The sequence below is a fragment of the Terrapene carolina genome, unplaced genomic scaffold, assembly GCF_002925995.2.
Source record: "Terrapene carolina triunguis isolate 2854851 unplaced genomic scaffold, T_m_triunguis-2.0 Scaffold233, whole genome shotgun sequence".
NCBI lineage: Eukaryota > Metazoa > Chordata > Testudines > Emydidae > Terrapene > Terrapene triunguis.
This window is the reverse complement of record NW_020664584.1, coordinates 10468856-10495472: the sequence shown is the minus strand read 5'-3', so window position 1 is coordinate 10495472 and position 26617 is coordinate 10468856. Positions and strand designations below refer to the sequence as shown.

Here is a 26617-nt window from a genome sequence, read left to right as displayed (position 1 = left end):
AGTGCCTTTCCTTGCATAGCAAGGGCTAGCGGTTTTGTCTCTTCTGACTTCGAGCTGTAGGGCCTTGTAAATAGTTTGTTTATAGTAGTTAGTGTTAAGTAGTTGTTAAGTGTAGTTAGAATTTAGAGTCCCAGCAGGGACTTCACCCCAGGCGGGGCGTGCCCCAGTCTCTGGAGTTTAAGCCCTGTGTGGACTATAACAGGCCTATGCCTATAAGTGACCCCCACAGCAGCTGCCTCAAGTGCTTGGGCGAATCACATGTGAAGGACAAGTGTCGTATTTGTAAAAATTTTCTACCCAGGACTCAGCGCAGTATATTCGTTTGCGGGCTCTCCTCATGGAGGCTGCTCTCCACCTGGCTTCTGAGCCTTCCTGCCAAGACTCACCTAATACCTCGGCCTCAGTGCGCAGCGCACCTCCAGCACTGGTGCCCAAAAAGAAAAAAAGAAGAATGGCTCCCTGGCACTGGGCAAGAAGGGCCATGGGACATCGGCAAAGGACCCACTTCTGGCCACCCGGCAACTCTGGAGCCACATGTATGTGCCTCCCTGGTTGGGGCCCTTAGCCACTTAAAAGTTCCACCACCAACTCCCGGGAGCGATAGGGGACCCAAACTCCTGACAGCATCAATGCCTTCCCAAGCTCCCCTGGCGCCAAGAGAGCAGAGACGTCCGCCCATGCCAGCACCGCATGTGCCGCAGGAAACAGCGAAGGCTCCCTATGAAGGCAAGCCAGCCGCTAAGACCCCTCAGGGGGCAGTGGAGCGCCACCAATTCCCCGAGACAAGGCAGCGTTCTCCTCCTCTCGCCCCAGATCTCTGGAGTCGTAGCCAGGCTCCTCTGAGGCTCGCCCTCGGTCACCGTGATTGCGGTCTCCGCCGTCTCAATGCAGATTGCCTAAGGGGAGGCACAAGTCTACCGGCACCGTTCGCCCTCCCCTGGTTGTCCTCTCGCTGCCGATCTCAGTCGCCTGTCCCATGGGAGCGCTCCCTGTCACAACTCCAGTCCCCTCGATATCGGCACCAATCCCCTTACTCCAGGCACCGGTCTCCGGTGGCAACGGTCAGCAGGCAGACGCAGGCATCAATGGCTCCACCATGGTCACCGGAAGAGGATTCCTCTGGCACGGAAGGGCAGTTCAGCCCCTCGCCCAGACTCCACCAGCGCGATTGGGCACGAGAGGCCATGTCGACATCGGCACCACATTGGCAGCATAGCCAGAGACCAGCACAACAGTGGCCTTATTGGAGCGCATGGAGCGTGCCAGTCATGACGATGCCCCTTTCACACTGCTCATCTGCTGCTGCCTCGGAGCAAGAGTTTGCAGCACCGACCAGTATGTGACAGGGTCCTCAAAATTGCCAAGGCCTCTGGCAAACCCCGTCTTCTATCTCTCCCACCTCCAAAAGGGTTGAAAAGAAGTACTTTGTCCCAGCCAAAGGGTTTGAGTACCTTTATACCCGGGCTCGCTGGTTGTCTCTGCGGCCAACGAAAAAGATAAGCAGGGGCACACCAGCTCAACTACCAAAAATAGAGGCCAAAAGACTGGACCTTTTTGGGAGAAAAATGTATTCCACTGCCAGACTGCAATTCCGGGTGGCGAACCATCAGGCCCTCTTGGGCAGATACAATTTTAACTTATGGGACTCCCTCTGTAAGTTCAAGGAGTCCCTCCTGCAGGGTTTGGCTCAAGATTCAGAACCCTGGTACAGGAGGGCATGGCGGCAGCTACGTGCTCCCTCCAAATGGTCTGGGATGCAGCAGACTCAGCAGTTAGGGTGGTCGCGGCGGCAGTGGTTATGAGGTGCAGCTCCTGGCTTCAAACCGCCAGTCTTTCCCTAGAGATGCAGCCCACGATTTAGGTCCTCCCGTTCGCTGGGAACGGTCTCTTCTCCGAATAGACGCATGCGAGGCTGCATGGGTTAAAGGACACTCGGGCCATCCTTCGCTCACTGGTCATACATATGCCGCAGTCTTCACAGAAGCAGTTCCAGCCGCCCCTGCCACCAAGGCCTTGGCAGCCTCGATGGGTCTGCAAGGAGAAGGGATAGAGACACAAGTTTTAGCCCTCGCTGCCCTTCCTCCTCCTACTGCGCAGCCCGGCCCGGCAAAACAGCCCAGGGGTCAGAAGCGCTTGTTTTGAAGGTGCTCTTGAGAGTGATGCCCTGGTCAGTTTTCCAGATCCACCTTGTTCTTTCCTCCACTGTCTTCGTCCCTACCGTTCGGTCTTGTCGTGAGTCATCTCGGACCGCTGGGTGCTGGACATAGTATCTCGGGGCTATACCCTGCAATTTTCGGCCGCCCCTCCCTCCCACCCCCACTCTTCCCCCAACCCTCTTCAGGGACCCTTCCCACGAGCAACTCCTTGTTCAAGAGGTTGAGAACCTCCTGCGCCTGGGGGCGGTGGAGGAGGTCTCTCAGGACATGAAAGGAAAAGGGTTCTACTCCCGCTACTTATTAATCCCCAAGGCAAAAGGGGGCCTCAGATCCATCTTGGACCTGCGTCGCCTCAACAAGTCTCTCAAAAAGCTGAAGTTTCATATGGTCTCCCTGGCCTCCATCATCCCCTCCGCGGATCTGGGAGACTGGTACGCTGCCCTCGATTTAAAGGACGCTTATTTCCATATTCCCAGTTCACAGGCGCCTCCTCAGTTTCATAGTGGGCGGACGCCATTTTCAATTCACAGCACTAGCCTTTGGCCTCTAATCAGCCCCAAGGGTGTTCACAAAACGTATGGCGCCAGTGGCTGCTTACCTGAGAGGTCGAGGGGTCCAGGTATTCCTGTGTCTCAACCACTGGTTCATCAAGGGCCCATCTCGTGAGCAAGTGCAGAGGAGCCTTAATCTGGTGTGTTCCACCTGCCGCGACCCGGGCCTGTTAATAAACAAGAAAAAATCCATTTTAACGCCCGTCCAGCGAGTAGAGTTCATTGGGGTGGTTCTCAACTCCATGCGAGCCAGAGCCTGCCTTCCAGGAGCGCGTTTTCAGGCCATGTCGAACGGACCTGATCTCCCATGTAAAGAACCACCTGCTCACCATGGTTCATACCTTCCTGCGGCTGTTGGGCCACATGGCCGCATGTACATACGTGGTCAGCCATGCTCGACTTCATCTTCGGCCCCTGCAAGTGTGGCTGGCATCCGTCTATATTCCCAACAGGCACAACCTGAACTGGATAGTCTGGGTGCTGGACTACATCAGGTCGTCCCTGAATTGGTGGTTGGACCTCAGGTCGGTGTTGGGAGTCCCCTTTGCGACCCCGTCGCTGAGCCTGGTTTCTGATGCTTCAGACCTGGGCTGGGGAGCCCACCTGGGCGAGCTGAGCTCCCTGGGCTGATGGGTGTGGGACGATCTGGCCCCAACATTAGGGAGCTCAGAGCGGTTCGCCTGGCCTGCCAGGCTTTCTTGCCCCACCTGAGGAGCAAGGTGATGCATGCAGGTCCTGACGGACAATACCGCCGCAATGTATTACATCAACAGGCAGGGCAGTGCCAGGTCTTCAGCCCTTTGTCAAGAAGCTCTCTGCTCTTGGGACTTTTATGTGTGGCATGCCATTCATCTGGTAGCCGCGCACCTGCCTGGAACCAGGAACGTCCTGGGGGGATCACCTCAGCAGGACTTTCTCATCTCGCCACAAGTGGTCACTCCATCCGGAGGTGATCAGCATAATCTTCCAGAGGTGGGGGACTCCCCAGGCACACCTGCTCGCTTCCAGGCAGAACAGAAAATGCCACGTGTTCTGTTCGATCCGGGGAATGGAAAGGGGCTCCCTGTCGGATGCCTTTCTCATCCCATGGTTGGGGGCGCTGATGTATGCCTTCCCGCCAGTGCCATTGAGTCACAGGGTCCTTATGAAGATCAAGCAAGACAGGGCGAGAATTCTCCTAATAGCCCTCACGTGGCCTCGCCATCACTGGTTCGGCATGCTGCTGAACCTTTCAGTAGCCGTCCCTCTGGCCGGACCTGCTGTCACAGAACCACAGCAGCCTTTTGCAGCCGAACCTGGCGGCACTACACTTGACGGCTTGGCTGCTGCATGGCTAAGCATGAACAAACAGCCATGCTTGGGCTGTGTCCAGGAGGTCTTGCTGGGTAGCAGGAAACCCTCCACCAGAGCGACTTATCTGGCCAAATGGAAAAGATTCATATGCTGGGCCTCGGAATGGCATATTTGGGCCGAGCAGGCCCCGCTGCAGGAGACACTGGATTATCTGCTGCACCTCAAACTCCAAGGCTTGTCCCTGTCATCGATCAAGGTCCACCTGGCTGATATCTCGGCTTTCCATCCTCTGTTCCATCCTCTGTTCGGCATGGTCCCCCACCCAGGACCCAAATCTCATGCTGTTGAGGCTCATGGGGTCTCTCTTTCAGACTCTGGCTTCCTGCTTCTCTCGTGGAAGGTCTTGTTCCTGGTTGCGATAACGTCGGCCCACAGGGTGTGCGAGATCAGGGCACTTATTTTGGAGCCGCCCTATACGGTCTTCTACAAGGATATGGTCCAGCTGTGACTGCACCCAGTGTTTCTGCCCAAGGTCGTTTCCCAGTTTCATACTAGCCAGGACATATATTTACCTGTCTTCATTCCAAAGCCTCATATGTCTGATGAGGAGCGCAGGCTACACACCCTGGACATCAGAAGGACGCTGGCCTTCAACATAGATAGAACAAAGCTGTTCCGTAAGTCAACGCAGTTGTTCGTTGCGGTGGCGGACAGAATGAAGGGTTGCCCAGTGTCTGCTCAGAGGATTTCGTCCTGTATCATGGCCAGCATCCGCTACTGTTACGAGCTGGCGAAAGTGCCTGCGATCATAGCGCCACACTCGACTAGGGCACAAGTGTCATCAGTGGCCTTCCTAGCACAGGTACCAATCCAAGAGATGTGTAGAGCCGCTACCTGGTCGTCTGTCCACGTGCTCGCATCTCATGCGCTTACCCAGCAAGCTCGAGACAACGCTGGCTTTGGCAGAGCAGTGCTGCAACCTGCAAGACGGTGAACTCTGAGCCCACTTCCATTGATACTGCTTGTGAGTCACCTAGAATGGAATCGACATGAGCAAGCACTCGAAACAAAAGAGGTGGGCACCATTTTTTCTTCAAGTGTTTTTTTTCGAGATGTGTTGCTCATGTCCATTCCATTCCCCGCCCTCCTGCCCCTCTGTCAGAGTTGCTGGCAAGAAGGAACTGAGAGGACGTAAGGCAAACGGCTCCTGATATACCGATGCATGAGCACAGCACTCAAGGGGGCACCACAGCTGGCGCTACGGATACTGCTACGGCAAAAATCTCTGACCGCGCATGTGGGTGCACGCACACCTAGAATGGAATGGAGCAACATCTCGAAGAACAACAGTTACAAAAAAGGTGGATAACCATTTTTTTGTTCATCTGTATCCATTTCTGAATTGTCTCCATTAAGGTTATCAATATGGACTATGGAATGAAAGAACAGAACCCTATCGATAAAGTTCGCTTCTATTGCAAGTCTGACCCGAGCCAGGCAGTCAAGATTTCGAAAGAACAGGTAGCTATCGCTTTGCCAAAGGCCTTACCAAACATGCTTCTGAAGGAAATTTTCATATAACAGGTTGTGGAAGCACGTCTGTGCAATAACGTGGTGGTGGGGTACAGTTTTACCAGCATTCAGAATCTTAGTATTTAACACAGTCCATCCAAAATCCATTCCTCATTATCTTCAGATTGACTAATTTTTCCAGTCAAACTCCCTAACTTTGTGGTACGCATTATGCTTTATAATGAGAAGTTACATTTTTCTACCTATATTTGGAAATATTTTGAAGTTCATTGATCGGTTGGCTCTAGATTCCAAGAAACACAGTACAATTTCTTTTCCTCTATTCAAAAGGTTTCCAGGCTTCTGCCAGAGACATTTGCAGAGCAGCTGATCCGGGTTTATTGCAAGAAAAAGGATGAGAAGAGTTTAGATGCTGCAACAAAGTGTTTTATTCAGTGGTGTATGAACATGGATTTTACAAAACCACAGGTAACGTCCTACTTCATAAATACCCCTACACACAGATTCATCCATTCCCAGGCCAAAAGGGACCATTGTGATCATCTAGTCTGACCTCCTGTACAACACAGGCCAGAGAACTTGCCCCAAATAATCCCTACTCCTGGAGCGTCTCACCTTGGCACATGGATTTGGGACCTTCAAAATCTGTGCATTGTTAGGGATTTTTACTTGTAAGGCCATGTCTACACAGGAATGCTGCATGTTCTAACCAAAGCAGTGAACTTAAACCAATGCAAACCCGTGTGGACACTCTTATTTCAGTTTAAGGGTAGCTTTTATCATAAGCTGATTGGGAACAGGTTTAAACTGAACTGAAGTGAGACACTTTTGTCCTGAAATAAGCGCATCCACCCAAGGGGTTTGCATCGGTTTTGGTAACTGGTGCAAGTTTTGTTTGTAGACCAGCCCTAAACCACCACGGTTTGGCTCAATGGCATCTCTTTAAGGAATCACTCAGACCAGTTCCTCCTGCTTGTCCCAGGCCTCTAAAGCTTCCTGTTTCCCCAGGAGAATTTAATTTGTGGGGTTTTTTTGATGATCTTTTATGGACTCCTGTTCAGGGGCCCCAATCTCCTGGGGAAACAAGGCAACTTGAACAGGAAGAGGGTAGAGACCCCCCAAACATTCCTGGTTTCGAAGGTCCCTGCTGCTGTGTGTGGGTAGAGCCTGTTGCCCCTGCTGCCTGTCAGACCCCAGAGCATAGATACCACAGGCCATGATGAGGATGGAACCCACTGTAGCTCCTTTATGGAGTTTTGGCTTTTGCAATGGGGGCAGGGTCAGAGCCACCTCTGTGGTCCCAGCTCTTGGGGATGTTGAGCCAGCTGGTCAAAAACAGTCCCTGAGAGAGACGGAACGTGATCCTGAAGGAAATAGGAACCTCGGACTCCTGCCGGGGCAGCACCTGTAATATCAATGGAGCTAACTTGGCATTTCTGTGGTATGGCTGAGACAGCATCGCTGCCCCTGGCCTACCCCTCCTCTATCATTTCTCCCACTAAACTTGTTTGTTTCAGCTGATAAAATTATTTATGTCCATCACTATAGCAGAGCAGTTAATATGATGGAAGCAAATGAGATTTTTGCCATTATAAATAAAATGAGAATGTAAATTAGGTATTTCACATTTATTAAATATACAAATCGTTGCATTGAACCTCTAGTTTTCTGGAGTAAGCCTTAGTAGGTGTGACTTGTCCATCAAGTTGGGTGCGGACAGTGTGATAAGATGTCTTTTTCCAGCAATTAAAGGTTTTCTCTTAGCAGTTGGTTTTGAATGCTAATAATTCATCTGTATTTAGTATTAAACTGCCCCTCTTTCTGTATCTGCTCTTTCAGGTCTAGATGTTTTCTCAGATACCTTTCCCTGCATGAAATGTAGTCTGGAGGAGCTCTGAGAGAAACGTGTTCACATCACAAATCAGTTTCATGTCCTTTAATAAAAAAATGTAGAGCTTTAAATCCCTTCAGTGTGACAAAGCATAATACCTTGTATTGCGCATTTTTAAAACTAGTGTGCTAGGCCCCAAGGCTTGTTTTCCAGGGGTGCTGAGTACCCACAGCTAATCTCGGCGGTCGCTCAATACCTCCGGAAATCCAACCACTGCAGTATGGTTTCAACAGGCATGATCTGCAACCATGGGCATGTGAGTCACCTTAGGGCTCATCCTTTTGTAACAGTTCTGGGTTCTGAGAGCAAAACAGAGTTAATTTCTCCAGTGTGCTTTGCACGTGAGATTGGTAAAAAGCTTTCCCTGTTTCTATTAACATCCCTATGTAATATCAATTTCATCATGCAACCAACTTTACAACCACCACACCAGTTCATTTCACCATAGTAATGTGTCTTAACACGTGAAACATGGCCAAGTCTGTAAAACTGAATGTGGGTAATCCATGCCACAGGTATGCCACGGGTCCTCAGCACTTTGTTGTGGCAGTGTTGGACAGTTGAATTTCAGATGGACAGTGGGATGGTTACTGGGCTCACTCTTCAGAGTGGTAACCGTGTTAGTCTGTATCAGCAAAAAGAACAAGGAGAACTTGTGGCACCTTAGAGACTAACAAATTTATTTGGGTTTTAGCCCACGAAAGCTTATGCCCAAATAGATTTGTTAGGCTAGGTCTACACTAGGGAGGGGAGGGTCAACCTAAGATACGCAACTTCAGCTACGCGAATGGCGTAGCTGATGTCGGCGTATCTTAGGTCGATTTACCTTGCCATGAGGACGGCGGCTAGTCGACCGCTGCCGCTCCCCGTCGACTCTGCCTCCGCCTCTCGCCGTGGTGGAGTTCCGGAGTCGACAGCAGAGCAATCCGGGATCGATTTTGTCGCATCTACTCGAGACACGATAAATCGATCCCTGATAGATTGATCACTACCCGCCAATCCGGCGGGTAGTGTAGACGTACCCTTAGTCTCTAAGGTGCCACAAGTGTTAGCCTCTTTGGGCTCACTGTGTGTGATAATACACTAAGTATTTTCTGGCTCACCTACTTCCTGGATTTTTGGTGACTAAGCTTTGGGAACCAGCTGAACAACTTGGGTACGTTTATACAGAGTTCTCACCTACAAAGTGCTCAGTCATTGGTAATGACCCTTTTATGGCTCAGTTCTCATCCTTGCTAGTCATAAGTCTAAAATTGAGCTGCTTGTTTTGTTCTGTTTGTACAGCACCTAGCACCAACTAGTCCTGGTTCCTACAGTAAGACAAATAAAGTAAGAATATGCTTGTAAAACTCGGCAACTTTTTCTCAACTTCCTTTCAATGACTTTCTAGGATGGTGATGTGGTCGCCCCTGAACTAACTCCAATGAAAGCAAGCTGGAATGACCCTGATGAGGATGAACTGCAAAGTCCAAATGATCGCAGGGAAGCTTCAAAATCCAGAACCAGACTCTTTCAATAACTGATTTGTTAAATGGAGTTTATTTGCAATATTTAAAGCCTTTCCAGTAACAGTTTTGCGCTGTCCCTTCTATCCCTTTAAAAGATACTTGAAAGGGAACAGCACATTGTATAAAACCTACTTGAAGAGCTTTACAGAACAAGTTTACAAGAATGCATTTTTTAGGTTGCTGTATGTTTCCTGTACGTAACATAGCGATTTAAAAGCCCTGCGAGCATTGACATTCAAAGGGGAATTTTATATGTGATCAGTGATTACTTGCAGCAGAGCAAACACTGTGTTTGACTTGAATGTATGGGGGCTGTGTAGCAAGAGTTCCTTTAAAAATGAAGGCTTTTGAAATACCCCAAACTTCCATAAAATTCCCAAAGGAAATCAGTATTTTACCGTTGTTGTAGTGTAGCTAGCATTGCACTTCAGCACAATTTTGACTTCCCTAAAATCAGAGAAATGTGAGCAGCAAGTGCCCAGTTCCCTTTACTGGGGCAAATGACATAGATAAAAGAGAAAATTTTTTTTGAAAGATCTGTACTATGTCCCCTGTTTCAGATCCCTTTCTTTTAAGATAATTGTGATGTCACATGTTCTGACAGAGCAAAGCCTATAGCTCAGATTTCTTAAGCCGTACTGAAGTGAAAAGTGCGTCAGTGAGGTGTGGCTTTTTTTTTTTTTAACACAGTTTTTTAGATTGTGTTTTTGTGGCTTTACAATCTCTTTTTCCTGCCATTTAAATGTTCTTTCCCCTGGTTCTTTTCATACAGCACAAATGGGGTGGGAACCACATTTGACTACTGACAAATGGCCGTCCAATACAAAGGGCAAACAAACTAGGCAGATTTTTCCTCCAATCTTTCACTTAGAGATCCCTTCCAAACAAATTAAGTAAAAAAAATCTTCATACAGAAATGGGATTTTTAAGTTGCTTGTGTCCTTTTTTTAAAGTAGTACCTGAAACATGAAGAAAACAAACATGACCTCTTTTTCTGAATCTTTGACTTTAGAAGTCAGATGTTAGTCACTAGTGGGTCTGAATACAAAATCAGTGACATAAGAAGTCTTCATTGAGAGTCCAGTTTTGTTACCTGAGATTAATTAAACTGTCCCTTCTAGAGATGGCATCTGATAATCACCAGATGGAGGCAAGGGAATTGATTATGCCATAATTCTTCTGGTCTGCTGTTCTCTTAATATGCACAAGCCCATGTGTTCACCAGAGGGGGGTGTTGTACAAACCCCCTTTTCAGTGCAGTACCAGTGATTCAGATCTACAGGTGTATGAAATGGCTGTTGTCAGAAATCTTCACTGACTTGGGAAGCATATCTCTAACAGTTCTGGAATAAGCCTTTTGTACTTGACTTCATCAAACTGAAAGAGTGAAACAATTGTGTTAAAACCCTGTGATTCAAGGCAGCTTGAAACATTACATACAGAATAATGTATTCATTTCACAGCTATAACTTCAACGTATTTGCTTATTTGAAACTATTTGAAAAGGTGTTCTGTAGAAAATCTTTTGCTTGAGAGAACCGTGCTCTTTGCTTTTGAAAGGTGAAACTTTATCTGTGAACTGGATCATTTTTATTTTTTTTTAACGGTTCAAATTGACTGAGCCTGAGTTGACTTAAAAAGAATGTATACAAATATTTTAATACAACTTTTTTAATGGAATTGCAGCGTGGATTGTTTGTATTAAAATCAATACTACAGTTAATGCACAGTTAAAATGAAAATTGCCAAATGCATTCTTAAAAGGACAGAGTTCATAGCTAAAGCAAGTCTGTTAGATAAGGGAGCCCAATTTTGAATGACTTTTTCCATCAATTTGCTATGAGGCCCCTTTAGCTTTGGAAGATCTTCATGCTGGACGAGAGGCATTGGCTCTATTCCCAGTCCCTATAATAGAGCAGGAATAATTTTGGATTGGAGTCAAATTCAGGTTTAAGGCACCATGAAGGGTAATAAGGATTCAGGCTAAGCAGAAGGCCAAGGAAGCAGTGTCATGTGCTGAGACATGTGGCAGGTTCCCAGAGCAGCCAGGTGGCAGACCTGAGCCTAGCATGATGTTACTGAAATGCTGTCACAATGTCATGATGGCTCAAAGTGACATCAAATTCTCAGCTATTGTAAGGCAGTAATAAGTAAAGATATAAATGCAGGGGAGATAACCAGCAACGCTTTACCATCATATGCTACTGGTAGAGAACGTTATGTTTGGCCTATAGACATGAAGATTGCATTTGAAGACTGGAGGGGAAGGGATGCTAATAGGCAGATAAGAAAGGGACTGGGAATCTGCCAAGGGTTTTACATAAGTACTAAAGCTCCTTTTGAGAGTGTTGAATGTATCCAGTAATGGGGCCTCATCACATTCCCTTGGTGTTGCATTTCATTGCCCAGTAAACCTCTCTGTGCTTCCCTTGCTCTGATCCCAGAGGGTTTGATTTGGATTCTTCTGCCTATTTCTTCAAGTTTTAAAAGCAACTCTGGTATTTGAATATGTGGAGCCACACAGTCCTTGATAGACTACGTCCATGACAGCCACCAACTCCTCATCTCTTGGGGTTCAGCTTGCTGTGAGGGGATCCAAATGCTGAATCCCATGTGCTTTAAGCCTCCAGAGTCTGAACAGAGTTCACAGCTCAGAGACAGCTGGCTGGAAGCAGTGCTGCCGTTTCCAGCTAGCTCCGAGTCACCCCGGCTGTGGTGAGAAGTCTGATGCCATATCAAGCCAACAGCTCATCAGTGCTGCAGGCTCTCTGGGTCCACAGTGGCAGTCTCCGGGCATTGATGCCAGCCTTTAGGCTGGGTCTGAGCAACCATGTTCTGCTCAGGCCCTGCACTGCCCCATGACTTCATGGGAGGAGGAGTCGGGAGGGATTTTGCTGTGGGATTTGTTTTGGCCTGTTACAGGGACAGGAGGCAGTGGCAGAGTTTGGACCTGAGCTCTCCTGCAACTTGGGGTGCTGGGATCGGGGCTTTGATTCAGGCCCATCTCCTTACAAGCAACAGAAAAACGTGCGTTCCTTGTGCCCCTTTCGTGTAGCTTTTCAGGCACCACCGATACTGGTCTTGGCCTAACTTCAATAAGCTTCTCTGAGAGCAGGGACAGGGGAGGGGCCATGGCCCTGGCCCTCACATCTCATGGAGCTCTAAATGCTGGCAGTGCCCAGCAAGCCCATGTCAATACCCTCATGCTGCCCCTGTTCTCTCTGCCTTGAAGGGGGGGTTGCCTCACTCACTGAACAATGGCTGAGCTCACTTCCCAAGTTCATGGCACTGACTGGCAGAGCATGTCCCAGCAGGCAGCTCCCCTGCTGCTAACACTCAGTCACTTCACATGGGAATTTTATTTTTAAATCGCCCAGTTGCCTGTGAGATTCCGTTTGCATTGAAATCCAGCGCTTGTGGGAGCCACCCACTGGGGCTGCTCTGATCCCCCCCGGCGAGCGCACTAACGGGAAAATGGGTGGGAACGTCCCTGCTGCCCTCGCTGGAGCATGAGTGCGGGCCGGGGAGGGGAGAGGAGCACAGGCTGGCAAAGCCCTGTGCGTAAGGGGAAGAGGGCTGAGCACCACCCTCGGGAAGGGTTCCAGACACTGCTGGGAACAGCTGCCAGGCCCAGCCAGAGTCCATTCGAAAGCAGTCGGTTCCCACGGCCCCCGGTGTGGTGGGCTCAGGTCAAGGCCCAAACCTCCAGGTCCCGAATGAAGAATTGCTCCTGGGGCGACAGGATTTCGTTGTCAAATGTCTCACATCGGTGACTTCCCCCGTGGTACAGGTCCCCGTCCAGCCACAGGCCGAATTTGCCACTGAAAATAAAGGGAAGACCCAGCTGAGTATCAGACAAGGGCTCCAGTCCGGGGCCAAGACAGGCAGGGCAGGGGCCTCTCTGACTGTGAGCTAACGAGGGTTTCCTGCCTCTGTGGAAGGACAGCTAGTGGGCCTGATCCTGCCAAGCACAAGGCACCCCTGCTCTCAGTGACTTCAGGGTGCTCGACACCTCCCAGGATTGGGCCCAGCATGAACGCTGCCCTTCTACCATGCTTTGCACTAGGCTCTTGATGAGCATTAGAGATGCCTCTCTGAGCACCCAGCCCAGCTGCTCCCGATTGTGCAGCCCCGTGCAGGGTAAGGAGATGCACTGAGGGAGCCGCTGGAGGCTAATGGGCTGCACAGGGGCGCTGTGCTCCTGACCTGCCCTGCAGCACCTGTGTTACTAGCAAGGCTGCAGAAGGGGGAAGAGCCCTGCCTGGCTCTCAGACCCTGGGGCAGGATGCAGGGCTGGTGGAAGAAACCGCTTCTTCCTTCACATGATACAGAATCATTCAGAGCCCCACAACACCCTTTGTTACAGCCGCTTCTCAGGGCAGAGTGGCTTTGTAATGGGCTTGTTTCACAGCTGGGTGAATAGCGCAGAGAGGCTGCGTAACCCGCAGGGAGCTGGAGCCGGAGCCACGCTCTCACCAAGGCTTCCTGCAGCCATCGCTGTGCTCCTTGGGCATGAGCAGGAAAGATGAACACCAGGGCAGGAGGGGCAGGGCCACGCGCACAGGGAACACTGGAGGGAGCAGGGCATGGGGCTGCTGAGCAGTTTTGCTTTGAGTTCACTTCTGTTGGTTTTTCTAGGCTACGGAAGGCGGGTGGGGTGGGGTGTCAGCGTGAGCTAACATGCTGGCTAGCCCCAGTCCTCTTCCTGGTGCACATGCAGCGTTTGCCTCGATTTAGCTGGTCAAGGTCAACTCCAGGGGAGCCCTGGTGCAAACTAGTTCTGTCAGGTACATCCCTGTTATTACTGGCTGGATGACAGTGGCAGGTAGGGGACGCGGTCACTCACAAAGCGCTGGGGTGTAGCAGAAGGGAAGGGTCCAGCATCTCCCAAAGTGCTGTGGCCATGACCAGGCTGGGCATGTGTGCCCCACACAGGGGTTCGGTGCTGGCAGAGGGATTTGCAGTAAGTCTGTCAGGGGACGCACAGCTTCATGGTCTGTGCTACCTGTCTCCTCATCTTGGACTGGGGGGAGGGGCTGTTCAGCCTCCCCAAGACCCCCTTCCTGTTAGTACTGAATGTCTCTGCTCCTGTTGGAATGGCCTTGTCTCCCCTACACTTCTAGTGTTAGTGTATCAGCTCCATCACAGCTAGCCCAGGGACGTCTCCTCAAGCTGGAAATTACACCTCCTGCTCCCAGTGTAGACATACCCTGAGAACAGAGCAACCAGTGCAAACACTTCTGCAACCCTTCACTCACATCTGAGCATGGACGTTGCAGAAGGGAAATCAGCCAGATCCATTCATTGGTAGGAATCATGCACTCGACTCCCCTGGAGCCTCCTTCCTTATACTGGGCTGGGCTGAAGGAGCACTAGATGAGCAAAGTCATTTACACTTCCCAAGGCTATCCAGCGCAGCAGATCTCAGAACAGCAGCCAGGTCTGTCTCCAGCCTCCAGGAGGGCAGCGTGTGTGAGCGGATACATCCACATAGACCCCTGTGGCTGGATGCAGGACTCCGCTCGCCTGCTCTGGCTGCTGGCTCAGGACAGGCTGTGCTGTGCTTGGCTCGGAGTACTGCAGCCCCTGCCTTCCCCTCCGCTGTGAGGGCAGAAGGGTCTCGAGGAGCATCGAGGCAGAACAGGCCCCAGAAGTCTAGCCAGTGAAAGGCAGCTCCGCCCAGTCAGCTACATACCTGCCCCCGCCAATCACTAGCAAATCTGCATCTCCTTTCATGAAGAAGGTGTTGCTGCCTGTCCACTTAAACACCTGCAAGGAGAAGCAACCATTAGCAATCAGAGCAGGGGTGTAGGGACAGCTAATTACACCCCTTGGGCAGTACCTGGCACAGGAACGGGGAGCCCTGCTGCAGTGTGGAGGGAGCTGGTCAGCAGTGGCTTGCCATGACTGCTAGGGTCACCGGAGCAACCCCGCTCACCAGGAGCTACTTGGCCCAAAGTACTGACCAAGACTCAGCCTAGAGCGTCACTGATCCTCTCTGCACTGCATTCACCAGCTCCCCAACCCTGACCAGCTCACTGTAAAACCTGGTGTGAGGCTCTGTACTGCAAAGCAACATCCTGGCACCCCCACATTTACCATGGTATCTTGTACAAAATATGTCATGTGAGGAGTCTATGGAAAAGTTATTGTTTGCTGAGTATGGTTATCCTATTTGCATGCATGTTTCATTTTTGTATCTGAAGCTATGTATATTGACTATGGATCTGTATTTCAAATGTGTTTTCTACTGGGTAACTCCCACAAGGTAGTTTACAACCAGTCTAACCAGCAGATTGTGAATGAACTATTAAAGTTGATGGCTCATCAATGAACACAATGGGCCATGGAAGAAGCTTATCCCCACCTGATGGACTGTCCTGTGAACGTTCTAGCCAGAATATGGGTAATGGCCCCTGCTCTGACTCGAAGCATGCAAGGACATGTGACACTGGACTCCATCTTGTGCCTGTACTTTTCCACTAACTGTGCTGGGGGCTTTGTTTGGAAAAATGAAGTTCCCTCCACATGGGAGAAGCTATAAAAGGGGGAAGTGACATCATCACTTAGCCTCTCCCCCCACCCCCAACTCAACACCAGGAAACACCTCAGGGACAGAGACTGGACTGGGGAGGTGGTCCCAGGTGGGAAAGGAGGAATCCCAGCCTGTGTATGGAAGACTGATGAACTGTTTGTATCATCAGGATGAGCCACTGCTTGAGTCAAATCCTGGCTAGTTTATAGAACTTAGATTGCAATTTTGTTTTATTTCTTAGCTAATCTACGTTGATCTGTAGACTTATTACTTATAATCACTTAAAAGCTATCATTCTGTAGTTAATATATCTTTTTTTATATTTTAACCTAAAAACTGTGTGTTGTTTGAAGTCCAAAGGGAAATCTGCTTAGGAACAGAGGCTGGTGCATTGTCCTCTCCACATTGAGGGAGGGGCGGCCTGGGTAATAACATACACTGGTCAGGCTTCTGACCAGGGCAGGATGGTACAGCTCTGGAGTCCTTGGATCGAAAGCTGGGAGGAACTGGCTGAAGCCTCTCTATTGTTGGTTCATGGGTGGTTGGTGAAAGCATTCATGTAACTCAGCTGGGTGTGTCCCTGACTGTGAATGTTTGTGTAAGGACAGGACCAGGATGGGTCTGCAGCTTGTCACAGCATCACAGTGAGAGAGGGAGCCCAAGCTGGTGAGACAGAAGGCTCAGCGGTACCCCAGTTCCAGGTTACACCCCAGGGAAGTACATCACACTTGGGGCGGAATCTTTTCTAGCTCTTCCAGCGTCCTGGTTAGCAAAATGTAGGCACGGGCTATAGTAAGGGGAGCGTGGCTCCCTCTCCGCTCTGTGTGGCTGGGGCAAGCAGCACCCCACAGTGCCCCTCCTCCCTGGCTGGAGTGGTGAGAGCTCCTCCCCCTGTTCAAGCTACTTTATTCTGCCTGCAGGGGCGCCCTCCGGGGCATTGCAGTCACCGCTGGGGCTGTGCAAAGCCACAACCCACAGCAGGCAGGCAGCACTTTGGGGGAGCTGTGCCAGCCGATATCCTTGTTCCCAATGCGTCCCACCGCCTGTGAGTCAGCATTAGCCATGCTGCCATTGCACACAATTTTATAGTGACTCTTGTGATGTTTGATTTCTTCAAGCCCCAGCTCCTGGAGTCACTTCAGCAGCACATCAGCCTCTCGGCTCTCCTTAAAAATATGTCAGCTTTTGGCTGAGGAAAGCTGGTGACTGTGACCCGAATGTGCCCCCAGGGGGGCAAAGAATAAGAACTGACATTTGTTATTTTTCAGCCTCTCATGATTCCCTGGGGGCTGACTCATGCCTTTGGGTCCCTGGGGCTGGCGATGTGTCAGGATGATGAATGCTACTGCTGGCGAGGAAAGGGAGAGCCCCATTGGACTGCACCTTTGGCCAGTCACAAGTGTGTCAGCAGTGCTGGCCAGAGAGCAGGTTCTCATACAACCACCTCATGTTCCAGTCCTGGTGGCACTTCATGCCAGGATCCAGCATTTCCTGTGCCTTGCTTAGCAGAGGGTGCGCCAGGCCTATAACAGGTTAAGTGAGTAACTGCCCAGGGCTCTTCTTGGTGTGGACAATTCCCCTAAATGTTGGGGTGGAGCTGAACTCCACAGGAAGGGAATGGGGGCAGGACATGAGGCTGATAAGGTGCAGGGTTTGAATTAGCTGTACTGGGGGCTGATAATTCAGTTCAGTGCTGCTGGTCAACATGGCTTGTGGGAGGTGATGTGCACAGAGTTCCCCAGCCCCAGAAAAGGAGAAAGACAGAGCGAACTGGGAGGAGGAAAGAGGCCCTAGTGCAAGGAGAGGCTTCTCCTGAAACTTGGCCTGCATTAGCCACACCACCCAGCACTCAGCCCACATGTGATACAGCAGCCCCACCCCTGACCCAACACAGCCGTAGCCGCCGTACAGGATCACAAACGAAAACTCTCTTTGCTTCTGTGTTTGGCTTTCCCAGCGTGCGGCCTTAGGAAAAGGAGCTGATTTTGAAGTCAGAGGAAGATCTGGCCCCCACATGCAAGCAAGACTGGACTCCAAGGGGGAATTCACCCCTGTGCCAGAGCTGCGTGCTGGATTGTTCCCCACGGGGGCCTTGCTGCGGCTTATGGCACCTTCACGCTGGCTCTGCTGGCATAACGCTGCTGTAACGCAATGGGAATCTCACCAACAGAACAGTCTGCGCCGCAGTCGAGACGGGACTCGGTTTGACAGCCCTGTTCCCGGCTGCTTCCGTGTGAGGCAGCAACTGGGCTTGGTCGTTCCCACGTGTTATTACCCCCATGAGCCCAGCAAGCGTCCAAGTGAGACAGGCTGAGGGCCAAGGGCCTGAGCAGGTTGGGGAGCAGGAGATACCTGAATTCTGGACCAACTCCCCTCCATCCTACTGCGTTTTGTCTATGCTGCCTTGTTAGATCATTATGAAAACCAAGGACTTCCCAGTCGCTGTTTCCCCCTGCCCCAGCAACATCTGACGTAGCCAGGTATTTGGGCACATTCCCCCAAACAAAACACTTGGTTTGCTGAGAATGAGGGTTTCTCCAGTACAGATCCCAGCAACACACTCACTAAAACACTAGGAAATACCCAGGTACGTTCTTCCTGTTCCTGCCTGGGACACACTGCTCCTCCTTCACCCATCTTTCCAGCCCCTGTAGCATACAGCCCCCATGCCCCACACCAACAAATGTGCAGCCTGGAGGCCAAGCTCGGCAATCCAACATGGCAGCCCCCTGGAATGCGACTGCCTAACACAACACAAAACCTGTTTCACAGATGTTTTTACTAGGGCTGCTCAAAAATGTCCCATCAAAACTGTTTTTGATAGAAAATTGGATTTTCAAGCAAATGAAGTGTCTGCCTCTGTGGAAAATCTCAATATTTTGTTAGCAAAAAGAGGCGAAAATCCAAAATATCCTGGTTCAAATACCACCACAGTGTCTCATGGGAGTAATAGTTCAGGTGCCTTATGCTCCCACCCTCTTCCATGGACAGGGCTTTCTGGCTAGACTACATCACGCATGATGCATCTTTGCCAGGGACTTCTATGCACCTCCACCCATCACCAAGCGGGGAGACAGTAGTGCATCATGGGAGATGTAGTCCAGTCAGAAAACCCTGCTCATAGACTAGAATGTGAGCATTAGGCAACTGAACTGCAACGCCCATGAGGCACTGCGGCTCCAGTCAGAGTAGAAATTTTCAGTTTTCAGCCAACATTTTTCACCAGAACGTTGAAATTTTCAGTGGGGGAAAAAAGTCTATTTTCTAAGCAGCTCTATCACCTTCATGCACCAAACAGTTCCTAAAATCTCTCTAGTGGTTTCACAGAGCCACGTCGGTACTTAACCTGCTCCTAATCTCCCAACACAAAGCCAGAGTCCAACACAGTATGACAACAACAATCCAGCCCAAACTACTGTCCGCTTGCCCCAGAGCTACCACCCATGCCAGGCAATGCCAGCAGCATGCTTAGCATGGCGCAGGCTAAGGTGTGTGTATGCTGGATGGTGAGGTGCTAGGGACAGAGAAGGGCACATGTACAGTGGGAAAGGGTGAGGAGGAACGTACTTGAGGGTATTTTAGCAGGCACTGCAGTAGGATTTGCACCTGGACAACCTTAGCTCTAAAGCACCAAAGGTGTTTTATTTGTGGGAGTGGCTTTCCCAGTTCTTAGTATGTACAAGTATTCCCATCCCCCCTGCCCCTCAGCACGCACTGGCTATTGCTGTGTCCAGCCATCCTATGACTGGAAAGGAGAAATAGTCACCAAACCGCATGGATAGGGCATGCAAGCAAGGAGCAAACCTCAGCTCTGATGTTGGTGGGTGCAGCTTACACCAGGGCTGGAGCTGGCTGCACAGAGGAGTTTTAATGCTTCTGATTTGATCAGTCACCAAACTGGCATCCCAGGCTGGGGCGCTGCAGCAGTATCTGCCGGGGCTCGGGCAGCGAGTGTTGTGGCGGGAGCGGCACATGCCAGTCTGGGTGACATCTACCTGGGTGGATTTGTCAGGACCTGAGAAAAGCATTATGGACTATTGGGATTTCTTAGGGCCTGGCACCTGCCCTTCCAGAAGCCAGGCGGAAACACCGCTGAAGCCAGCCAGGTCACAAGCCCTAGGGCTTTGTAGGGGCCCAAGGAGGAGGTTTCCGCCCAGTTCTTCGGAGACTCAGCTTCCAGAGGAGTTGTGCCTCGCAAGCAACGCCTGATTGCGCCCTCAGGAGCGTGGGTTAGTCTGACTCTGCCAGTCACTAGCAGGAAAGTCAAGTGATTTTCCATAATCAGACGCTGAATTATTCAGTTACTTAATTCTGTTGTTACAATTAAGTCACTATTTAATGACTAAGGAGAGGAATTACTTCCTGGTAATTATTCCTATTAATTAAACGCTCCTACTAGGTAAAGGAGCCCTGAGGCTGGGACTGGCTTGGGAACGGGGTTACTCAGCCGTTTCCAGAGGCAGTGAGGAAGGAATGGCTGTGCCCTGCTGAGCTCAGGCGGTGCCTGCAGGTTGGGAAGGAAGCTGTCTCCGAGATGCTGTGCAAGGTCTGACTCATGCTGTTTCAATCAGCCACATGCCATGGACTTTGGGCCCGCCAGGCCTCCTCTCACCTAGGCTCCCAGGAGCGGCCGGGTTGAGCAGCCGGCTTGGTTGCAGCAGTGGGCACTGACGGGCATAACAGGGCGGTCTAGGGCCTGCAGGTTTGTGTGATGTGCAGCAGGTTGCACAAAGCAGCTGTGTGCATTGCAGGGGGCTCGGCCAAAGCCAAGCCCAAAGCCCCTGCATGAGGCGAGAGCGCAGGGTGTGAAGGGGGTGGGTGGAGCATGGATGTCAGAGGAGACATGCAGCTAACGGTGGGCAATACCCATTGTGCTAAAGAGGGGCTTAGTGACGTGCTCCCTTCCTCACAGCAGCAGCCTCTCGATCCCTCCACGCTCCCGCCTGCTCAGCACTGAGCAAGAGAAGTACTAAGGACTCATTTGGATGCCAGGCGGGCGCTCCAGGAGACACGGGACCCAGCATAGGCCCAGGGCTCCCAGGAGTGCAGAATGCTCTCCCCAGCGCTGGCTCAGCTCCCAGCATGGCTACCAGTGACACTCTCTGGGGAAGGAAGGTGGGAGCAGCTGACCAGCACTATGGGGCCTTTAGGGTGGAAGTGGAGGGGAAGTCCAAATCCCCCATGCCCACGCCCACAGAGCGGCTGAGTGACCCAGAGCTCCTGCTGGGGGTAGCGTGGGGGGGCAGAGCCACAAGGGCACACTGCTGGCAGGGAAGGGGAAGCAGAAAGGCTGTGGACTTGTCCTCCCCCCACATGATTGCACCCCCACATGCCCCTGGGCCTGCGCCGCACTTGGGCCTTGGCCAGCAAAAGCCCCTGTCTCCGCTCCTGGGAGAGAGCGTCACAGGCTGATTCCAAAGCCCCCACACCGAGAATGTGAGAGTCACTGTTACCTTTAGCTCCGGGGAGAAGGAGAAGAGAAAAGTCTCCCCTGTGCCATAAAAGCAGCTGCTGAGTCGGATGGTGGTGGAGGAGAAGGCTCCAAACGTCTGGAATGGAAGCAGAGGAGAGAAGGTCACAGCACTGCCAGCGCTCGTGGTTTTAGCACAAGTTTTGCTGTAATTGGGGTTTCCTCAAAGTCCCAGCTCCCGGAGTCCTGGGATTCCAGGAGAATCTCAGCTTGCACTAGATACAAAACGAAGCCAGAAGGCAAAGAATCCAACATTTAAAAAAATCTCCTGATTTGTAAACCAATTGCATGAGTGATTTCTGGAGGCCTCACTCGTGATGTGTGACTGCTGGGGCTGTCAATTCTGCAGTTACCAGCAGCAGCAAGTGACCGGGGCAGGCCTGTTCACTGTCTTTACCTATCCCAGCCATTGCAGCTCTCAGGGCAGGCTGTGTGTGCCCCAGCTCCCCTCCCAAATGCAGGGTATCTAGGACTCTGAGGCTGCTGGAATGTGCACCCAGGCTTTTAGGCACCATTATGAACAGTTACCCCACAGTCACTACCCAGGCCAATCCATGGCACCACTGCCCCCTCCACGGTCTCCACATCCCATGCTGGAGGTCCTGTGGGGAGGACCAGTGGCTCCAGGTTGTATCACTCAGTGAGGAGGTTCTGTAGCCTGTAACCGGGGCTCCAGCCAAGCTGGAAAGGGGCTGAGCAGACAGGACAAAGCCATCACTATAAATCTGAAAGGTGCCTCGCCCCTTGGATTCTCCCTCCAGCCAGTGCTGGCTAATCCCTGACACTGGCAGGTGCTCCCTGAGGCCAGGTGTCTGCGTGCTACTCATGGGTCATGTGGGGCTGTGGCTACATGTACACGCATGCTCCGCCCACAGACCATTGCTGCTGGCAGGGCTGACACGTGGGACCTTGATTACCAGCAGCACAGGCCCTGACTGTGTGAGAAGGAGTCGCTCCATCGGCTGTGAGCAGCCGGCTGTACAGTTACCAGAGACAGCCACTGCAGGGAGACACAATCACACCCCAATGCCCGCCGTGGGCAGGTGACCTGGGGATGGGTCCAGAACAGACCCAGCCCCTTCCAAGGAGCGTTTTGGGGGCCAGACACAGGATGCAAAAGCCGTGGGGAATTGCGAGTGGATTATCTGATCCCCTCCAACAGCTCAGCCTGGCCCAGGTGCACTGCAGGAGTTACTGGCTGTAGGTGAACTACAGAGAGCAGACGTTACCTTAGCACTTCCCCACGCCTGTACCCCACAGGCCCGCAGCCTAAGCACTGCCCCTAGGACTGCTGGCCTCCTACCCCCCATGTCCCCAGCACAGCGGTGTGCTACCCCACCACTACCGGCATGGGGGGAAGTCTGGTGAAGGGGTGTGATGCAGAGGGAGGGGGGACAGCTGCAGGGTGCGTGTGTGCTGTAGCTGTGGGTGCGATATGGTGAGTGGGGGCGCACAGGGGATGAGCTCTCAGGGGTTAACTCCGTTTTCTTGCTGGGTTGGGGCTGAGCCAGGTGTGCAGAGTACAGAGCTGCCCATGGCACTACACAGTGGAGGGTTGGTATATTAACCAGCATGCGCTCCAGCTCTGCATGGCCCCCTCACTCCCTACCTGGGTGGCACTGCTCCTTGGCTTGTGGGTACCGAGGCGTAGGGAAGATTTATGCCAGGTTTGGCTATCCAGGGCTAGATGAGTGCCATGTGCCGTCACCCCAGACCTGCCACCTGTGCGCGCCAGAGATGCTGGGTTAATTCCTCCACTTGTTTAACTCTCCGGTCACCTCTGCCCTCCCTGGTTCAGCTGGGAAGTGGAGGTGCGGAAAAGGCTGGCATCTGGGGGTTCTCTCTAGTCTGGCCCAGTCAAGGAGGTGCTGGAAGGCCTGGCTGAGCCCTGAGCCAGCCGGGGGCATGTTTCCCCTTCATTGATTGGCTAAGTTCACTGTGCAGACCCGGGGAAAGGAGCATCCGGGGGCAGGGGACATGCCCAGGGGCAGGGCAGGGCTCCTCTAGCAAGGTGTGGGACTAGCTTAGGAGAAGACCAGGAGGAGAGGTGGGTCAGGGAGCAACACACGCCTAGGGGGCCTGGGAGGGATGTAGGAGAGGTCAGGTGGTGAGGGGAGACCAAGGAGGGTGGAGATAGGCCAAACCAGCAGGGAAGCACTCTAGGGTCACAATGGATGTGGGAAGGGATGCTGGGGGAACTAGCAGGTGGAACATGGGGTGCTGGATGGCTCTGGGGATGGGGGGGCGGCAGGAGGCGCACAGGCACCAGGACGCTATCGCTGGTAGCTAAGAGGCCCACCCTGCGATCCCTGGGACTATGGGAACTGCTTGCCACCCGCCTCTTCCCGGTGTGGCACTAGCTCCCTGGTGCCCGGAGCTGGCTGCAGGATCCTGCTGCAGCGTCTCTCCGAGTGGGACTGGTGCCCATTGCTGTGCAGCCTGGCAGCTAGCCTAGGCCCTGGAGCAGGACATTGCTGCTCATTCGCTGGTCGGCTTCTTTGTCCTTTTTCTTCTAATAAAAATCTAGACAAGGTGGTGCCGTCCAAGACGGACCAGAGGACGGGGGCTGCTGGGTGCTCACTAGTGCCTGGCAGGAGAGCCCTGCTGGGAATGCCCGATTGCAAACAGCCCATGTGCTCCCCAGCAGTCGGCCAGCACCTCCCACTCCCCAGGACTCCGAATGCATCCCACAAGCCCCTCGGGCTGGCAGGCTGGAGCCCTGGGGCTGCCACGGACCCTACAGAGTGGGGAGAGCCTGGGGCTTGAGCATGCGAGTGAAGTTAGTGGCCCAGAAGTTCAGGAGGTTTCACTCGCACCCTGGGCCAAGGCCGGAGCTTACAGAGAGACAGCAAAGGCCACAACAAACCCTGGCAGAGCTCAGCTACACCACCCCGCTCTCCTCAGCTGTGCCCTGCCTGCCCCTGGCCTGCTTCCCGCATCCCAGCCCCCTGCTCTGCAGGCCCTAGCCCAGCACTCCCCACCCCGCTACTGAAAGGCCCCTCTGTTCCTACCAATGTATTGGCGTGGCTGGGTTTCTCCCCCCAGACCAGGGAGAGTGCTACCCAGGGGGCCCTGCCAACCAGCCCCTCCTGCTCTCATCTCTGCTCCTGAGGGAGCTCTCTCAGCTTTTATGGAGAGTTTCCTACCAACTCTGTCCCTCACTGACTCAGCACCATGCCTTTCATTGCAGCCTTTGCCATGGCCCATGGATGCTTCCTGTGCAGTGCTGGGGAATTAGTATGTTTGTACAGATGGGTTGCCAGTGCTTCGTACTGGCAGAGACACCAAAAAGCTCTCCAGATGGCCCGGTGTGTTTGAACAGGACAGTTCTGCCTGCCACAGTCAGCAGCATCTGTACTCCCGCTGGTGTTTGCTCAGCAGCAGGCTGACATAGTCAAATCCCATGTGATTCTGCAGCTGCCGGGTTACTCCTCAAGGCCAGCCCAGAGCACACAGCCAGTTCAAAACAATGACAAGCGCCACTGTAAGGCCCCGGGGTTGTGTGCCAGGCTGCACCGAGCATACTCTGCATTTCGGATCTCCAGTCTGGGTACTGGAATTCCTTAACAAACCCTTCTCGTTCCAGACCTGCCGCTGCTCTGCTTAGTAGGGACAGCCCGGAACTGGAACTAACGGACGTTCCTTTCCATTTCAGATCCAGAGGGGATCCGTGGGCTACAGCAGCGTCTTTCAGGCTGTTCAGATTGGTGATCCCTTATTCAAAGTCAAAAACCTTCACAACCCACCCCTTTACATTAACTATAAAAGTAGGAGTAAAAAGTGGACCAATGAGAATGTGCTAAGAATTTCCTAGGCCTGGGGCAGGTTGTTTCCAGGGGTTGGCAGAGGATACTTCCCCTGGAAGGGTCAGGGTGTGTGGGGACTGAGATTTTGTTGCTTTACCTTACAGTAAAATTTTCAAGCATCTCGTGCTTTGATTGCCTCGTGGCCCCAAATCGCATGTAATGACATTTTCTTTTCACAATTTCTCATGAAAAGTAATTCCCCCAGTCCGTGCCCCCCTGCCCCAACCCGGAACCAGGGCCAGGAGTGGGGCCACCAGGGGGGTATGCAGACAGGGGTAAGGGGGCTGAGGCAGGGCCGCAGCTGAGGGTGGGTCTGGGGCCAGGGGCTGAGGCTGGAGCGGGAGCAGAGCTGCAGCTGGGCCGTGGTGGAGGCTGGCAGCCATGCCTGTGGCTGGGTGCACCTCCTCCCCCACCCCCAGCCTCCGCCCCGGGCTGAGGGCTGGCAGATGGGCCCCAAGCCGGGTGCGGAGCCACAACAGGGCTGGGGACGGGGTCAGGTGCAGGGCCGGGAGCCGACGCCAAAGCTGGGGGCAGGGCCAGAGCAGACGTGGAGCCAGGACTGGGTGGCGCTCCCTTCCCACCAAGCTGGGGCCCACGCCCCAGTTTGGGGACCTCTGTTGTAGGGGTTTCTTTAACTCTCTACTCCTGGGGGAGTCTTTTTTGTTGTCTGTATTGCTGACAGGTATTTTTAAATAAATTACCAAAATAATTGAAACTGCCATGATTCTATTGTGTTATTTTGAAAATAAAATATGCAGAATTTTACGGAATTTTAAAATATGGTGTGCAGAATTTTTAATGTTTTGGTGCAGAATCTCCCAGGAGTCCGTCTCTCTGGCTCTCTTCTCCTCAGCCCCCAGCTCACACACTGAGGTCAGGTAAACATATTTGAAGCAGTGTCTCTGCCTGCTTCTTCTGGGAGTCCCAGGGCAAATGCACTGAGAGCTCAGCACCATCCCCTTTAGTGCAGCTTGCTCAGGATAAACCGCACAGACCCCAACTCCAGGCCACAAACCCTCTGCCCAGCCAACTTGTCAGGTCACAGAGCAGAACCAGGCTGCAGGTTTTCCACCCAACCTAGGGACCAGGCAGTAGCTTCCCTGCCTTGTGTTTCTGACATGCCCTGGATGGAATGGGAGCCAGCACAGAGTGTGTGGGGCCGGGGTGTATAGGGTCTGGGGATTGGTCCTGCTTTGAGCAGGGGGTTGGACTAGATGACCTCCTGAGGTCCCTTCCAACCCTGGTATTCTACGATTTACATCAGCTGAGTGTCTGGCCTATCTTCTAAGGGGGGGGTAGCTCAGTGGTTTGAGCATTGACCTGCTAAACCCAGGGTTGTGAGTTCAATCCTTGAGGGGGCCACTTAGGGATCTGGGGCAAAATCAGTACTTGGTCCTGCTAGTGAAGGCAGGGGGCTGGACTCGATGACCTTTCAAGGTCCCTTCCAGTTCTAGGAGATGGGATATCTCCATTAATTAAAATTAATTAATTAATTAGTTACCATATTTCCACAATCAAAAAAGAGGACACTGGGAGGGAGCAGCCCTGCCCCACCCCCATCCACTCCCTCCCACTTCCCACCCCCTGACTGCCCCCCTCAGAACCCCCAACCCCCCCTGCTCCTTGTCCCCTGACTGCCCCCTCCTGAGAACCCCCGACCCTAACTGCCCCCCTAGGACCTTACCTGTCCCCTGACTGCCCCGACCCTTATCCACCCCCCCATATTCACATCCCCACCCCCAGACAGAGCCCCGGGACTCCCATGCCCTATCCAACTGCTCCCCGCCCCCTGACAGGACCCCCAGAACTCCCGACCCATCCAACCCCCTCTGCTTCCTGCCTGCCTCGACCCCTCTCCACATCCCTGCCCCCCG

At 52.4% G+C, this 26617-nt stretch overlaps 2 protein-coding genes across 2 annotated transcripts in view; one reads left to right on the top strand and one right to left on the bottom strand.

Annotated features, from left to right (window-relative positions):
* Positions 1-9435, top strand: part of SAMHD1 (SAM and HD domain containing deoxynucleoside triphosphate triphosphohydrolase 1) — an 86095-nt gene extending 76660 nt beyond the window's left edge. The window contains exons 14-16 of the mRNA XM_026656788.2: positions 5417-5521; positions 5864-6001; positions 8815-9435. Of these exons, the coding sequence (XP_026512573.1) occupies positions 5417-5521; positions 5864-6001; positions 8815-8943 (372 nt within the window). The 3' untranslated portion in view covers positions 8944-9435. The remainder of the gene's footprint in view (positions 1-5416; positions 5522-5863; positions 6002-8814) is intronic.
* A 3182-nt stretch (positions 9436-12617) lies between these two features.
* TLDC2 (TBC/LysM-associated domain containing 2) overlaps positions 12618-26617 on the bottom strand; it is a 17010-nt gene continuing 3010 nt past the window's right edge. Inside the window, exons 3-5 of the mRNA XM_024200843.1 lie at positions 20921-21016; positions 14628-14701; positions 12618-12753 (exon numbers count right to left, since the gene is read on the bottom strand). Coding sequence (XP_024056611.1) covers positions 12618-12753; positions 14628-14701; positions 20921-21016 — 306 coding nt within the window. The remainder of the gene's footprint in view (positions 12754-14627; positions 14702-20920; positions 21017-26617) is intronic.